General features: G+C 36.0%; 1 protein-coding gene across 5 annotated transcripts in view; it reads left to right on the top strand.

The window, feature by feature from the left end:
- The window catches only part of MAP3K4 (mitogen-activated protein kinase kinase kinase 4), a 111,076-nt gene that overhangs the window by 39,792 nt on the left and 52,803 nt on the right, over positions 1-18,481 (top strand). For all 5 annotated transcript variants that reach the window (XM_061207237.1, XM_061207235.1, XM_061207236.1 and 2 more), the window contains exon 3: positions 3,680-5,043. In XM_061207237.1, the coding sequence (XP_061063220.1) occupies positions 3,680-5,043 (1,364 nt within the window). The remainder of the gene's footprint in view (positions 1-3,679; positions 5,044-18,481) is intronic.

Raw genomic sequence — 18,481 nt, 5'->3', positions numbered from 1 at the left:
TGCTAAAATTCGATTCTGTTTATACAGAAAAATGGGATTGTGGCATTTCCCCCCTTAAGTCCTTTTAATTGTTGGAATAAAGATCAAGGCTCAGAAGCTTCATCTCTTGATATTTTCATGCTTTGACTATTAGCTGTGTGGTAAATCTAGTGTAGATTTGGACTTAAAGTTCGTAGCTCAGTCTTCTGTGTTGTTCAGGTCATCCCAGCTACTCTCAGTTCACCCTTTGTTTCCCTTAGGACCTTTAAATCATGGGTTAGAAGAACATTTATAATTTATATAAGGAAAGTAATACTTTTTCACTGTTCACTTACTTTTAAGTTATAAATTATATGCAGACGTTCTCTGGCCTTGGTCACTAATGCTACCCTACATTAATTTGTAAAGTCTTCTTAGAATCCTAAACCCTAAGCTAACAAAATAGTTTTTTGTTACATAAGTTTTTGATTTCTCTGACTCAAAACCATGTGGATGCACGTATTAGTTAATATAGCATTCTTTCCTAGGCCTGCATTGCCTCTCTTCTGCACACTTTTCTTGGATATTCTTGTGTACTCTCCTGGTATGAAACAACATCTGTATATACTGATAATTTCCAAATTGGTATCTCTGGATTTCTCTCCTGAGCTCAAGACTCATATATTACTTACCCACAGACATGTCTACATGAATGTCCCATAGGCACCTCCAATTCAATATATTACAAAACAAACCCATTATCTTTATCTCCAATCTTACTCCCTGATACCATGTATATATCGTTTTGCGTTTCATAGTAAGAAAGTATAGTATGATTTGATATCTTGAAACATAAAATATAATGGAGTTAAATTTGGAAGTACTTGTTAGCTTTGCTTTCAAATAACCATTGCTTTACCAAGTAGAAATGAGTGATATATATGTGCTATATTAATAAAAGTATAAAGAACACAGTTAAAGAAAACAGCAAAAAGGAGGCAAAGGGCTGGCCTGGACACATTTTTTATAAATGAGGATTGATAAGTATTTGTAGCTAGAAACAATAAAACTGTGAAGAAATTTCTTTTTTAAAAAACTCGACTTTTTAAAAAATTAAAAAAATTTTTTTTGAGGTATAATTTATGTACAATATTATATAAGTTTCAGATGTATGACATAGGGATTCACAATTTTTAAAGGTTACATTTCATTTATAGTTATTGTAAAGTATTGGCTATATTCTCTGTGTTGTATAGTATATTGTTGTAGCTTATTTATTTTATACCTAGTTATTTGTATCTCATCCCCTAACCCTATCTTGTCCCTCCCCACTTCCTTCTCCCCACTGGTAACCATTAGTTCTCTGTATCTGTGAGTCTGCTTCTTTTTTGTTATATTCACTAGTTTGTTGTATTTTTTAGATCCCACATGTAAGTGATATCACACAGTATTTGTCTTTCTCTGTCTGACTTATTTCACTTAGCATAATACCCTTCAACTCTATCCATGTTACTGCAAATGGTGAAATTTCATTCTTTTTTATGGCTGAGTAGTATTCCATTGTATGTATTGATATGTATGTATACACACACACACACACATACACACACACACATCTCTACATCTTCTTTATCCATTTATCTGTTGAAGGACAGTGAGGTTGATTCTGTATCTCGGCAATTGTAAATAATGCTGCTGTGAATATCGGGGTGCATGTATCATTTTGAATTAGTGTTTTGGGGGTTTTTTTGGATATGTATATCCAGGAGTGGAATTATAGGGTCAAATGGTAGTTCTATTTTTAGTTTTTTGAGAAACCTCCTATAGTGGCTGTACCAATTTACATTCCCACCAGCAGTATATGAGAATTCCTTTTTCTCCACCTCCTTGCCAACACTTGTTATTTGTCTTGTTTCTGATGATAGCCATTCTGAGTGAAGAAATTTCTTGAATGGACTGTATAAAACGGTTTAAGACATTTAGAAGTAAAGTAGATTAAAACTACAGATAAAAGTTCTATTGTTTAAAAAGTATTGCTAATTTAAAAGATAATAGTAATAATAGTTTTATATTAAAATATAACACAAATCCTTACAGACAGTAAAATCCTTTTTGATGGGTCATAAAAGAAATTGAATATAATGTAAATCAGGTTGGAAGTGCTCTTGGAAATACTTGTTTTAAAATCCTTATTTTAAAACTAATTTAATTTAAATTGATTTGGAAATACATTGGTTTTAAACAAATTTTCTTTGGTGAATAATTTTGGGTATATTAGTCTGTAACCATATAAATATACTCTATTTCATCAAATCTAAAGGCATACTATAATATTATATACTAAGAAAAAAATGCTTATAATTGATGACACAGTGTGTTCTTACACTTAGAATTTTTAATTTTTATTTAAAGAACTCTTTTATACTTCTTGATATTTAGATAATAGATTTTTAAAAACCATTTATTACTATTGTGCATATATATAAAGGAAAATGTAAATGAAATATATTAGTGAATATATTCCTAAAAGTTATTTATATCACCATAATTATAAAACATATTCTGATTTCAGAGAAGTTAAAATACAAAATGTGTGTCCTAGATTCAATGAGACAGTATACCTTGAGTGTAGAGGGGACATGGGGACAATGCTATAGGCTTGGGCATCATCAGTGTATGACGTGGGTGTGAAGGAGGTCACCCAGGGAGAGGGAAGGTGAGACAGAAGAGACCTAAGAGAAGGGCTTTGAGAAGCATTAACTTTTTAATGGAGTGAGCCAAGTTCCCAGGAGAGAATTTGAAGAGGAGGGACTCAGAAGGTAGAAGAGAACCCTGAGAGTGCTGTGTGTAGAAAGCAAGAGACTGAAGGGGTTTCAGTGAGGTAGGGTGATTCCTAGTGTCAGAAATGCCAAACAGGAAGGACGATGTGTGTTCATCTCTAAGCTTGGGAATTAAGTTAATAGAACTTTTTACAGTTATGTGAAGGGAAAGTGTGATGTTTACTTCCTTTGCATTAATTTTGAATGACTTTATGTGCCAGTATAATAAACTAGGCAAATTATATTAAATTAGGCTATATGTCTTCAGTTTTCTTAATGTTAAATTTAAAATGTTATTGTTCACCTGTTTGTGGCAAAGAAGAAATCAAGGAATAGAATAAATTAAGGTAAACATTTTTGCTTATCTGTCTTTCAGTGTTTTATGAGAATAATCTTAAGGTGCCTTAAGTGGTCTTTCCTCAATCTACTTGATTTTACGAATGAGAAAAGTAACCCAGAAAACTTAACTGATTTGCTCTAAGTTGATACTTCAGTTCATGGCAAAGGCAGGAATTGGATGTGTTCTCTAAATCAGGTTTCTGTCAGATCTGCCATACTGTTTCTCCCTTCTTAAGTTTAAGGTGATAACTTGTGAAGATTTGACTAGCTGGATGACTGCACTTTGTAGTAGAGAGGTAAGCAGATGGTTTTAGGTTAGTAATGGAGAATATTAGAGAATATAGCAAGTATTATGTAACAGGGAAAACGGGTAAAACCTTTTTAAAGATTTAGAGAGAAGTGTTTTGTGTGTGTGTGTATTCTCTTAATTTTCAGCATATGGTATGATTATTTTCTTCAATAACAGTCTGAAAATATAAGTACATGTGAATATCAGTCATTGAAATATTGAGAATAACTTTATATTTTAGAGTAACATAATGTTCTGCTTATTTTTTTAATAGAAAAAATGAATGCACCAAACCAACCTCCACATAAAGACACTGGAAAAACTGTGGAGAATGTGGAAGAATACAGCTATAAGCAGGAGAAAAAGGTCCGAGCAGCTCTTAGAACGACAGAGCCGGATCATAAGAAGAACGTCCAGTGCTCGTTCATGTTGGACCCAGTGGGTGGGTCTTTGCCCAAAAAATCAATGCCAGATGTGGATCTCAATAAGCCTTACCTCAGTCTTGGCTGCAGCAATGCTAAGCTTCCGGTGTCTGTGCCCATGCCGATAGCCAGAACTGCACGCCAGACTTCTAGGACTGACTGTCCAGCAGATCGCTTAAAATTTTTTGAAACTCTACGACTTCTGCTAAAGCTTACCTCAGTCTCAAAGAAGAAGGACAGGGAGCAAAGAGGACAGGAAAATACGTCTGCTTTCTGGTTTAACCGATCTAATGAACTGATCTGGTTAGAGCTACAAGCCTGGCACGCAGGACGGACCATTAACGACCAGGACCTCTTTTTATATACAGCCCGTCAAGCCATCCCAGATATTATCAATGAAATCCTTACTTTCAAAGTTAATTATGGGAGCTTTGCCTTTGTTAGAAATGGAGCTAGTTTTAATGGTACTTCGGTAGAAGGGCAGTGCAGAGCCCCTCATGGGACAAAGGTTGTGGGTTACTCAACATATCATGAGCATCTCCAACGCCAGAGGGTGTCATTTGAGCAGGTCAAACGGATAATGGAGCTGCTGGAGTACATAGAGGCACTTTATCCATCGTTGCAGGCTCTTCAAAAGGACTATGAAAAATACGCTGCAAAAGACTTCCAGGACAGGGTGCAGGCACTCTGTTTGTGGTTAAACATCACAAAAGACTTAAATCAGAAATTAAGGATTATGGGCACTGTTTTGGGCATCAAGAATTTATCAGACATTGGCTGGCCAGTGTTTGAAATCCCTTCCCCACGATCATCCAAAGGCAATGAGCCCGAAGATGAGGGTGATGACACAGAAGGAGAATTGAAAGAGTTGGAAAGCAGTACGGATGAGAGTGAAGAAGAACGAACCTCTGATCCAAGGGTACCAGAAACCAGGCAGCCCATTGACAACAGTTTCAACATCCAGTCACCGGATTGCGTAACTAAGAAGCTCGAGAGGCTTGAATCTGAGGACGATTCTGTTGGCTGGGGAACACCAGACTGCAGCACAGAAGCAGGCTTTAGTAGACATTGTCTGACTTCTATTTATAGACCATTTGTAGACAAAGCACTGAAGCAGATGGGGTTAAGAAAGTTAATTTTAAGACTTCACAAGCTGATGGATGGTTCCTTGCAAAGGGCACGTATAGCACTGGTAAAGAGTGACCATCCAGTGGAGGTAGGTTTCCGGTAGGCAATAGTATGATCTTGTCCTTAGTTCCACTATTACTTGTAAATTACAATGTATGTTGTGTTATATATAATATGTACTTTCATGGTCTTGATTTTTTTTAATTGAAGTATAGTGGATTTACAAAGTTGTGTTCATAGTCTTGATATTTTTAAGGCATAAATGGTAGTTATTATAAATTGCAGATTTAAACATTTCTATAAAGCACTGTGATAAAAGGGAAAGTGGATCTGTGAAAACTGTATGAAACTTGAGTGAATTAAGTGTGTGGAGGGAAAAAAATCCAACGATTAAATATAGGATGGAGAAGGACAGGCTAGGTATAAATAAAGAGGGAAGAAAGCCATAATCATGGGTGACCACAAGCTGAATATGAGTCAGTAAAAAAGTCAACATGATGCTAAAATATTTTTAAATGAGTATGGCATCCAAGGTCATGGATATAGTTCTTTCTCTATTCTTTGCAATAGCTTACTTCCTTTTGAGTTGCATGTCCAGTTTTGGTCACTGGATTTTAAAGAGAGATGAATTACAGAGAAGGCCAAGAATGATCAAACGGGAAAAGTATACACTATTTGGTAAGGTTACAGTGTTTAGTGTAGTTGCTGCAAGTTTAAGGGAAGTATTATTATCAAAGACATGTTTCGATATGAGAAGATTTTTGTGAGAGGAATATGTCTAGTAGAGGAGTTGATTTGAAAATAGTACAGACTTGGTTTTAATAGCTTTATATCTCAGAAATTCTTTACCATTAAGGGTGGTAAAACTAGAAAGGGGCATATTGTTGGATATTGTTCTTGAGAGTGAAAGAGTATAAGCAATTTTTCTGTTGTGGTGAGTTTGCATGTTCATCTGGCTAAAAGCAAAAGCACCCAGGTCTTTGAGATCCCTAATTACCTGAGTAGGGCTGCGATTCTAAATTTTAATAGCTAAACACATACATATGTATATACTTTTACTTTTTTTAAACTTTGGTTTATTACACAATCTGGCTTTCTGTGGAGTCAGATGATAAAACTGAAGGTATTCCTTAAGATGGGAAACATCAGAAGAGAACCCGAATTTGCAGGATTTGAAGTTTTAATCTGATGGCCAGATTATGAACCCTTAGGAGAAGGGGTCAGGTGTTCACATAATATAGCAGGATGTTTGCAGAATGAATCAATACTTTGTAGCTGTTAAGAGGTTAGTTTACTTTGAGTATTATTTTGATTAGAAATCTCAAAAATGAATTTTCTTTGAGCAGTATTTTGACTCTGTGAATGATTTTTTATGCACATCTTTTTATTAGGGCAAATGATGTTTTTCCCTCTTAGTCCATGAATAACTATTTTATAATAAGAATTTATTATAGTGCAAGTTTCGAAGTCAGTAGAGCAGAACTAGATATGTAGTAAAGATTTGGCATATGCTTCAGATGGTGAATAGCTTACCTTAGTTTAGGTTTTTGGCTGGAGAGTGGTTAGGTTCTAACAAGGACACCTATGGACAGGACGGGGTTGATTAATTGTTATTATGAAGGACTGTTTTTGAAGTAATAGCAGTGAAAAAGTCCTGGCATTATTACCTCATCTTTGATTCACTGGTTCTCCTAGGAGAGAGGGGCTCATGGTGAGGGCTCAGGGAGACGTGTCAGGGCTTCTTAAAACTGCGTTACGCTCGCTCTCCCAGACTGTCTTCCTCTCCCCTGAGGACCCTCTGTGGCAGTGAATCACTGCTGCTGAGCTTTGCATCCATTAGATGTGTTGGAACAAGAAAGAGATTGAGAATGCGCGCACTGCATTTTCTATTAGAACCCTTGCTGAAAAAAGATGATGAGGTCGCCCATAGCTTTGCATTCCCATCAAAAAACTATCAAACGCCTTTGGTTTGACCAGTTGAGATTTAACTGAATGAGAAAGTTATCCTTGTTATAGAAAAAAAGAAATACGTACACATTCAAAGTGTGTGAATTAAAGATGTTTATTAGAGTTATTTACTTTTCAAAAAAAAAAATGCAGTACAGAAGCCCCTCTTGTTTTAAATTTTGGTTTATAAAATGTTGTGTTTGTAAAATAATGAAAGAGTAACCAAGAGCTCAAATTCTTCCGTACTGGAGATTAATCCAAACTAATAAAAGATAAGCCTCCAAAATTATAATTAACTCAATGGGAAAGTAAGACTTTATTTTTATTCCTATTTCAGGGGCATAATTTCTATAAGGCAAAGTGTATGTATACAAATGTAAATGAATGTATGTACACTCCCCTTCTGGGTTTGTTTTGTTTTAGTCTTTCTACTAAGTATGTCTGGGAAAGAGCCACAATTTTGAAGTCAAATAACTGGATTCCATTCCTTGATGCTGCTCTTTCTCACCACATATCTTAATGTCAATGACTTAATCTTTCTGACCGTAAGTCTTCACATCTGTAAAATGGGTATAATAATACATCCCTACCTACCTCACAGGGTTGTTGTGAGGCTTGAAAAGATACTTGTATAAATAGTAAAATGCTATAGAAGTCAAATATAAACTATTTTTTTTAAGAAGTGTTGTTACACTTTTTTTTCCCCCCTTGAAACTAACTGTAAGTCAGTAGGGGCTAGACAAGTCTGTATTTTTATTTTTTAAATGTATTTTACTTTTTAATCTCTGCCAAATAATCGTACATTTTTAAGGGCATACATTTTAAGCAGTGGATAACCTTTTAGGTTTGAGGACAATTTTCATTCTTAATTGTTAGAAACATCTTGACCAGCTGGTACTGTAGATTGTGCCCACTACATATCTTCTGTTTTGCACAGTTTTTATGGCTTATGTGATAATACTAATGAATATAGCTGAAGGATTTTGTAGAAAAGAAGAATTATACTCATGATATTTGATTGTTCTTATCTATGACTATATTTTTATTTCTTATGATTAAGTTACTTACAACTTGTGTTTATAAATAACATATCTAATATTTAATTCTCCTTGGCTTGTAAACATGCTTTATAAAACAGTTTTCCTCTAAAAATTATTATTATATTTCAATATCTTTAAATTTAATAATGCAACTAGTGATACTAAAAAATATCTGTTTGCAAATTGTTTTAATAATATGAATATCATAAACAGCCTTAATAGTTTGTTAAAAATTAGATAACGTTATAGCTCCCTAGCTTCTGTAAATTCATTTTCTCAGGACATGTTTCTTTTTTTTTTTCTCGCTGCATTGGGTCTTCGTTGCTGCGTGCGGGCTTTCTCTAGTTGCGGCGAGCGGGGGCTACTCTTCGTTGCGGTGCACGGGCCTCTCACTGCGGTGGCTTCTATTGTTGCGGAGCCGGGCTCTAGGTGCGCAGGCTTCAGTAGTTGGAGCATGCAGGCTCAGTAGTTCTGGCATGCAGGCACCAGAGCACACTGTCTTCAGTAGTTACAGCACACGGGCTCAGTAGTTGTGGCTCGCAGGCTCTAGAGCGCAGGCTCAGTAGTTGTGGCGCACAGGCTTAGTTGCTCTGCGGCATGTGGGATCTTCCTGGACCAGGGATTGAACCTGTGTCCCCTGCATTGGCAGGTGGATTCTTTTCTAATTTAATTTTTTTTATACAGCAGGTTTATTAGTTATCTATTTTATACATATTAGTGTATAATGTCAATCCCAATCTCCCAGTTCATACCCCCCCACCCACTGCTTTCCCCGCTAGTGTCCATACGTTTGTTCTCTACACCTGTGTCTCTATTTCTGCCTTGCAAACCAGTTCATCTGTACCATTTTTCTAGATTCCACATATATGCGTTAATATACGATATTTGTTTTTCTCTTTCTGACTTACTTCGCTCTGTATGACAGTCTCTAGGTCCATCCACGTCTCTGCAAATGACCCAGTTTCGTTCCTTTTTATGGCTGAGTAATATTCCATTGTATATATGTACCACATCTTCTTTATCCATTCATCTGTCGCTGGGCATTTAGATTGCTTCCATGACCTGGCTATTGTATATAGTGCTGCAGTGAACATTGGAGTGCATGTGTCTTTTTGAATTATGGTTTTCTCTGGGTATATGCCCAGTAGTGGGATTGCTGGGTCATAGGGTAATTCTATTTTTAGTTTTTTAAGGAACCTCCATGCTGTTCTCCATAGTGGCTGTGTCAATGTACATTCCCACCAACAGTGCAAGAGGGTTCCCTTTTCTCCACACCCTCTCCAGCATTTGTTGTTTGTAGATTTTCTGATGATGCCCATTCTAACCGGTGTGAGGTGATACCTCATTGTAGTTTTGATTTGCATTTCTCTAATAATTAGTGCTGTTGAGCAGCTTTTCATGTGCCTCTTGGCCATCTGGATGTCTTCTTTGGAGAAATGTCTATTTAGGTCTTCTGCCCATTTTTCAAATGGGCTTTTTGTCTCTTTAATATTGAGCTGCATGAGCAGTTTATAGATTTTGGAGATTAAGCCTTTGTCCATTAACTCGTTTGCAAATATTTTCTCCCATTCTGAGGGTTGTCTTTTCATCTTGTTTATAGTTTGCTTTGCTGTGCAAAAGCTTTTAAGTTTCGTTAGGTCCCATTTGTTTATTTTTGTTTTTATTTCCATTGCTCTAGGAGGTGGGTCAAAGAAGATCTTGCTGTGATTTATGTCAAAGAGTGTTCTTCCTGTGTTTTCCTCTAAGAGTTTTATAGTGTCTGGTTTTACATTTAGGTCTTTAATCCATTTTGAGTTTATTTTTGTGTATGGTGTTAGGGAGTATTCTAATTTCATTCTTTTACATGTAGCTGTCCAGTTTTCCCAGCACCACTTATTGAAGAGACTGTCTTTTCTCCATTGTATATCCTTGCCTCCTTTGTTATAGATTAGTTGACCATAGGTGCGTGGGTTTATCTCTGGGCTTTCTACCCTGTTTCATTGATCTGTATTTCTGTTTTTGTGCCTGTACCATACTGTGTTGATTACTGTAGCTTTGTAGTATAGTGTGAAGTCAGGGAGTATGATTCCTCCAGCTCCGTTTTTTTCTCTCAAGATTGCTTTGGCTATTCGGGGTCTCTTTTGTGTCTCCATACAAATTTTAAGATTTTTTGTTCTAGTTCTGTAAAAAATGCCATTGGTAATTTGATAGGGATTGCACTGAATCTGTAGATTGCTTTGGGTAGTACAGTCATTTTCACAATATTGATTCTTCCAATCCAAGAACATGGTATATCTCTCTGTTTGTGTCATCTTTGATTTCTTTCATCAGTGTCTTACAGTTGTCTGAGTACAGGTCTTTTACCTCCTTAGGTAGGTTTATTCCTAGGTATTTTATTCTTTTTGTTGCAGTGGTGAATGGGATTGTTTCCTTAGTTTCTCTTTCTGATCTTTTGCTGTCAGTGTATAGGACTGCAAGAGATTTCTGTGTGTTAATTTTGTATGCTGCAACTTTACCAAATTCATTGATTAGCTCTAGTAGTTTTCTGGTGGCATCTTTAGGATTATCTATGTATAGTATCATGTCATCTGCAAACAGTGACAGTTTTACTTATTCTTTTCCAATTTGTATTCCTTTTATTTCTTTCTCTTCTCTGATAGCCATGGCTAGGACTTCCAAAACTATGTTGAATAATAGTGGCAAGAGTGGGCATCCTTGTTCCTGATCTTAGAGGAAGTGCTTTCAGTTTTTCACCATTGAGAATGATGTTTACTGTGGGTTTGTCATATATGGCCTTTATTATGTTGAGGTAGGTTCCCTCTATGCCCACTTTCTGGAGAGTTTTTATCATAAATGGGTGTTGAATTTTGTCAAAAGCTTTTTCTGCATCTGTTGAGATGATCATATGGTTTTTATTCTTCAGTTTATTAATATGGTGTATCACATTGATGATTCACATATATTGAAGAATCCTTGCATCCCTGGGATAAATCCCACTTGATCATGGCATATGATCCTTTTAATGTGTTGTTGGATTCTGTTTGCTAGTATTTTGTTGAGGATTTTTGCATCTATTTTCATGAGTGGTATTCGTCTGTAATTTTCTTTTTTTGTAGTATCTTTGTCTGGTTTGGGTATCAGGGTGATGGTGGCCTCGTAGAATGAGTTTGGGTGTGTTCCTTCCTCTGCAATTTTTTGGAAGAGTTTGAGAAGGATGGGTGTTAGCTCTTCTCTAAATGTTTGATAGAATTCACCTGTGAAGCCATCTGGTCCTGGGCTTTTGTTGGAAGATTTTTAATCAGAGTTTCAATTTCATTACTTGTGATTGGTCTGTTCATATTTTCTATTTCTTCCCAGTTCAGTCTCGGAAGATTATACCTTTCTAAGAATTTGTCCATTTCTTCCAGGTTGTCCATTTTTTTTGCATAGCATTGCTTGTAGTAGTCTCTTAGGATGCTTTGTATTTCCATGGTGTCTGTTGTAACTTCTCCTTTTTCATTTCTAATTTTATTGATTTGAGTCCTCTCCCTCTTTTTTCTTGATGAGTCTGGCTAAAGGTTTATCAATTTTGTTTATCTTCTCAAAGAACCAGCTTTTAGTTTTATTGATCTTTGCTATTGTTTTCTTTGTTTCTATTTCATTTATTTCTGCTCTGATCTTTATGATTTCTTTCCTTCTACTAACTTTGGGTTCTGTTTGTTCTTCTTTCTCTAGTTCCTTTAGGTATAAGGTTGGATTGTTTATTTGAGATTTTTCTTGAGATTCGTATCTAGTGCACCACCAGGGAAGTCCCAGGACATGTTTCTAATTACATACGCAGTCTCTGAATAACAAATGGGTTTGTTTCTGAAGTTCACTTTTTAAGACAGTTGTTTTGATCTCGAAAATAATTATCTAGAGAAACTGCTGTAAATGAATCTCAGGCCATCAAGTAAAACTTAGGAAAATCTAAGCAACTGAACTAACAAGGCCAGCCAAAATTTTATTCGTGGCAGCAAGGACAACATAATGTAAGAGTCAAAAACGAGAGAAAGCGTTTTTTTTTTCTTTTTCTTTTTTCCCTCTTTGTTTTTGGACCCAGAGAAGATCCTCGTTCTTTCTCATGCTTACTCATGTATTTCCTGGTTTTCTTATTTCCTTGATATTTAGAGCATCCCAGGATCTTGTTGTTCCTACTTATTTCTCCCACTTGGCTATAATATACATTCCTCTAATCTAAGCATGGTTGATCTCAAGTCTTAGGAATGAATGTGTCTGATAGCCATTTCATAATAGTATGTGCTGGTGTCCCTCTATGATAGAGATTTTCTAGCCTCCGATTTCTACTCCTTCTCCATCAGATACTACTTGTAGAGTACCTTTCCCAACCTTCCTTAAAAATTAGTAAGAATCATCTCAGTCCAGTAGTTTCTAGGTGTCCTTCCCAACAGTTACTGTAGCTGTGGGTTTAGTTATGTTATTTACAGTTAATTTTAGGTTAAAGATTAAAACAAGAAACCACGTAAACATATATAAAAGATTTATCCTTCGTGTCAAAACTACCTCCATGCAATTGCATTCTTTTTTTTTTTAGTACACTTGTAATCATGAATAATTTTAGATTTTTTAGGGAACTTGCAAAGATAGTACAGCGTTTTCATATGCTCTTCATCCAGCTTCCTCTAATATTGACATCTTACTCGACTCTGATACATTTGTCAAAATTAATATACTAACATTGGTACAAAATACTGTTAACTAAACTATAGGTGTTATTTGGGTTTCTGTTTTTCTACTAATGTCCCTTTTCTGTTCCAGGATCGACGTGTCTTCCTAGTCTCCTCTGATCTGTGATAGTTTCTGTTGTTCCTTATTTTTCATGACCTGGATGGCTTGTAGAATGTTCCTGAATTTGGGTTTGTCTGATGTTTTCTCATGATCAGACTGGAATACTGGCCTTGGTTATGAGAATCACAGAGTTAAAGCGCCCTCATGGCTTTATATTATCACTGCTGATGTTAACCTTGATCACTTGGTTAACGTGGTGTCTGCTGGGTTCTTCCACAAGTGACTAGTTTTCCCTGTCCACGCTCTGTTCTTCAGAAGTGAGTCACATTCAAGGAGACGGGAATTAATCTCCACCTCCGGGAGTGGGGAGTATCTGCATATATTACTTGGAATTCTTCTGTGAAGAAGATTTGCCTCTTCTTTCCCATTTTTTTGTTCAATCGTTTATCTCAGTATGGACTCATAAATGTTTATTTTTTATTTGGGGTTATAGTCAAATGCTATTGTTGTTTTTTGTTGTTGCTCAAATTGTTCCTGCTTTAGCCATTGGAGCTCTTTCAGGTGACTTCTGTATCCTTGTGATATGCTCCCATCCTGTGTGTGTGTGTGTGTGTGTGTGTGTGTGTGTGTGGTTTTGCTTTTTGAGCAATTTCTTACTTTTTGGCATCATCTTGTATTTTCCCTGTTCCAATCCTGAAATCAGCCGTTTCTCTAAGGAGTTCTGGTACCTTTTATTGGAGAATCGTTTTTGGGAATGGAGATCTGGGCACGGAATGTGTTCATTACCCTTGTGGTATCAATTGCTTCTAGGCCTTCTCAGTGATAGAGTTAGAAAATACAGGTATGTCTTCTAACCCATGTATACACACAGACCTCTAGTTACTTCTATATCTGTCTTTCTACCTATCTGTTAAAAATAAACGTGAGTTCATACTGAGGTCTCTGGCGCTAATCCAGCACCACAGGTTTCATCCTAGCCTTGATTGTAACTTATTTCTCTTGCAGTGAGAAACCTGGCTCCCATTCCCACAGTGTATTTATATATTTGTGCAACCCTAATTGACATGTAAAGTAGTTTCAGAATTGCTAACCAGTACCCCTGTGAGGACTAAATTTACCAACTAGAGTACAGTGTTGAATTGTTAAGTACAGTTCTTTTTGTCTTTAGCCTTAGAGTATGTGGACAGAACACAGGTTTCCACAGTTAGTTAGGCCAACACCTTTTCCTTCACCCTCTTCAGTGAGGTTATAACACGCGTTTGTAATATAGTTAGGTTCATTTATCTCAGTCTACATTCTGTCCTGGGGTCTCCTGGTGTCCTAGTTGATATTTTAAAATTTATATACTATAAAGGTCACTTTTTGTGTTGTTAGTTCTTTGGGTTTTGTGCATTTAAAGTGTTAAATACCCATAAAATATCTGAGCCATAGATTGTGATATGGTTATTTTATGCTCCTCCCTTTTTGCTTTACCTCATGAAATTTATATATCTTTAGAGGAAGAGAAAGATGAAATGAAAAATTATATTTTAATGTAATATACAAAAAAAATTAACTGTCTGACTTTGACTACATATTACCATGCATATTACTCCAAATTCTAGGAAGATTTTTGCTTACTTTATTAAATACTTTTTGTGAATTAAGAATGATCATGTAATTATTATAAGTTTAACGGCCAATGAAATATTGTTTGTCTTTGGATCTAACAATAATTATGCTATTTTTCCCCATAAGCACAAGAAACCTTGAAGAGGTTGTCTTTTATGTTCAGAATTGGTAAAGCATGTAGAAACTAGGAGATATATATATATATATAGATATAGATATATATATAAAATAACAACTATCATTTATTGTCTTACCATGTGCTAGATACAACAACCAAATGAAGTGGCATTGTTGTTATTTCGATATTTTACAGATAAGGAGAGTAGATAACTTGCCGCAAATCACAGAAGCTGTAGATTGTTGGAGGGATTCAAACCCAGTATTTGGGGATACCAGACTTTATGCGAATGGTTTCCAAACCTGGCTGCACATCAGAATTACTCAGGGAGCTTTTAAAAACACACATACCTTTGCCCTTCTTGGATATAGGGCAGGTCAGTATCTCTCAAGGTAGGACATAAGTACTGACATTTTTAACCTCCAGCGTGCTTTATATGAATCCAGACCAGCACCAGTGCAGGTGAGAGTCAGCCCATTGGAAACACCTTAAGTAGGCTACAGTACTCCCCTACCCCCTCTTCAAGGTCAGTGTTCATTAATACAGTTGTCATAGTTAATTTTTATTTGCTTCAGTCATCACCTGTCTGATTTCATTAGTAAAGTTACATAAACTTTTTTTAAAAAGCTGCCCTAACTCATTTTTATTTATTATTTATTTTTTACAGTATGTAGAGGGAATTATTTTTTATTGAAGTATAGCTGATGTATAATATTATTTGTTACACATGTACAGTATAGTGATTCACAATTTTTAAAGGTTATACTCCATTTATAGTTATTATAAAATATTGACTATATTCCCTGTGTTGTACAATATATCCTTGTAGCTTATTTATTTTATACATAGTAGTTTGTATCTCTTAATCCCCTTCCCCCATGTTGTCCTTCCCCCCTCCATTCTCCCCACCGGTAGCCACTACATAGTTTGTTCTCTATATCTGTGAGTCTGCTTTTTTGTTATATTCACTAGTTTGTTGTATTTTTTAGATTCTTGTATAAGTGATATCATACAGTATTTGTCTTTCTCTGTCTGACTTATTTCACTTAGCATAATACCTTCCAAGTCCATCCATGTTGCTGCAAATGGCAAAACTTCACTTTTTTGGTGGCTGGATAGTGTTCCATTGTATATATATATATACCACATCTTTTTTATCCATTCACCTGTTGATGGACGCTTAGGTTGCTTCCATATCTTGGCAATTGTAAATAGTGCCGCTATGAACATTGGGGTGCATGTATCTTTCGAATTAGTGTTTTTGTTTTTGTTTCAGATATATTGTATATATATATAATATATATTGCTGGGTCATATGGTGGTTCTATTTTTAGTTTTTTGAGAAACCTCCATACTGTTTTCCATGGTAGCTGTACCAGTTTACATTCCCACCAACATACATGAACTTTTTAATTGAATAAGTAGCAAGATAACAAGCACATGCTTCCTCATTTGCCTATAGGTTTTTTGTTTTCTTGAAGGAAGCATACTTATGCGAGGCAAAATAGGAAGTTGTACTATATTATTTTTGACTGCAGTGAGCCAGCTGAATCAAACTTGATGTAAGATGAAAAAGATGAAAGGTAGAGCAGAACTCTTCAGCTTGTGGTGGGGAACTGGATCCCATGACGACAGCAACAAAAAGACTAGTAGCTGGTCTTGAATACTCATAGATGGAGTGGGGTTGGTCAGGTAACTTGGTCAAGGTCGCACATCCAGTAAGTGGCAGGGCCAGGATGTGAAACCAGAACTCGCTGTAAAGCCTGCCCTTCATCATTACAGTATACTGCCTCCCCAAGTTATATTTTGTCCCACACAGTGCTTTAAATATTTTTTGATTTAGTAGCTAACATTTAAAAAAATAGAAGATTTCACATGAAAATCCTGATTTTTGTTTTCCTTGAGATACTGGGAGGTCTGTCCACAGTGGGCCCCATCCCCACGTGGTAGCACCTCGTGTGCTCGCTCCAGCTTTGCACAGTGCCCGTGGTGTCTTGCTTTCTTCCCGTCACCTGCCCTTGCGCACTCATTTACAGCCCCACCAGGCCTGTAGGTGATATGACCCTCAGTACAGAAGTATAGAAACTAACTTTTGAAGGGTAACATAAAGACTGTTTTGATCTCATCCTTCATTTTATAAAACAATTTGCTTTCTTTTGTTTTACTCATTTCTTGAAGTATATAAGGAAACAAAGTTGCTGTTTATCCTGTACCTCTGCTCAGAGTAATCATTTGGTTTATATCTTCTAAACCTTTTTGTGCTTATATAAATATATACCTTTGGTATATAATGCAGATAATTTTTTTTCCAAAAAACCCCCATGTGATAATGCTATATTTATTCCATGACTGGTGGGTACCCCCCTCCCCCCATATATTCTCTGCTTTGGATCTGTCCATATTGGTGTGTGTCGCTCTACCTCAATTCCATTTGAGAACTACATGCTATTCCATTACATGAGTCTTAACATCACTTATTTAAATATTTCACTCTTTTTTTAAATTTTACCCTCTACCTCTGGCAACCATCAATCTGTTTTCTGTATCTATGAGTTCATTTTTCGTTTATTTATTTATTTATTTTTAATTAATTAATTAATTAATTTATGGCTGTGTTGTGTCTTCGTTTCTGTGCGAGGGCTTTCTCTAGTTGTGGCAAGCGGGGGCCACTCTTCATCGCGGTGCATGGGCCTCTCACTATATCGCGGCCTCTCTTGTTGCGGAGCACAGGCTCCAGACGCGCAGGCTCAGTAATTGTGGCTCACGGGCCCAGTTGTTCCGCAGCATGTGGGATCTTCCCAGACCAGGGCTCGAACCCGTGTCCCCTGCATTGGCAGGCAGATTCTCAACCACTGCGCCACCAGGGAAGCCCTGTTTATTTTTTATTTCATATATAAGTGAGATCATACAGTATTTATCTTTCTCTTTCTGACTTATTTCACTTAGCATGACACCCTTCAGGTCCATCCATGTTGTCACAAATGGCAAGATTTCCTTCTTTTTTATGGCTGAATAATATTCGTGTGTGTGTGTGTGTGTGTACATACCACATTTTCTTTATCCATTCATTCCTCATTGGACACTTAGGTTGCTTCCATGTCTTGGCTGTTGTAAATAGTGCCGCAGTGAACATGGGGGTGCACATAACTTTTCGAGTTAGTGTTTTCATTTCCTTCAGGTAAATAACCATTTCCTTCAGATAAATAACCAGGAGTGAGATTGCTAGATCATATGGTAATTCTATTTTTAATTTTTTAAGGAACTGCCATACTATTTTCCATAGTGGCAGTACCAGTTTACATTCCTACCAACAGTGCACAAGGGTTCCTTTTTCTCTGTATCCTCTTTAACACTTGTTATTTCTTGTTTTTTTGATCATAACCATTTTAACAGGTGTGAGGTGATATGTCATTGTGGTTTTGATTTGCATTTCCCTCATGATTATAACCATTTCACTCTGAATGGACACTTACATGGTTATAAAAAATAAAACCACAAATGTTCTTGTACATACCCCTTTATGAACATAGTCTGTTCTTCTTGTAAGAATGGTTAGTTAAAATGGAATTGTTAGGTTATAGGGTATGCACATTTAAATCTTTCCTAGGTAGTACCAGATTGCTCCCCAAAAAGGTTGTAGTACTAATGTGTGCTTTCCCCCACAGTGTAGGAGAAATCCCATTTTCCCTCATTTTTGCAGCCATAATCAGGGAAATCTATAATTTCATTTTTATCTTTAACTTCCCTCATTTTTAGTGACATTGAGTTTGTTGTCATGTTTATTGCCCGCTGACGCTTCTTTGAATTTTCTTTCATTTGTTGTGTTCATTTTCTGTTTTTTTAAATTATTGATCTGTTGGAACTATTTATGTTTTATGTATATTATTCATTTTTCTATTATGGCTGTAAATATTTTCTTCCAAACTGTCTTTTAACTTCATGATGCTTTTCACTGGAAAGAATTTTAAAACTTTTTATGTAGTCATACTGTTTTATGGTCACTTTATTTTTTGTGTACTCCAAGATTATAAAAAATTTCTCCTATATATTTTGCTTATTCTTTT

This window comes from Eubalaena glacialis, chromosome 12 (genome assembly GCF_028564815.1).
Source record: "Eubalaena glacialis isolate mEubGla1 chromosome 12, mEubGla1.1.hap2.+ XY, whole genome shotgun sequence".
Lineage (NCBI taxonomy): Eukaryota > Metazoa > Chordata > Mammalia > Artiodactyla > Balaenidae > Eubalaena > Eubalaena glacialis.
The sequence above is the reverse complement of the archived record's forward strand: the minus strand, read 5'-3'. Positions and strand labels throughout refer to the sequence as shown.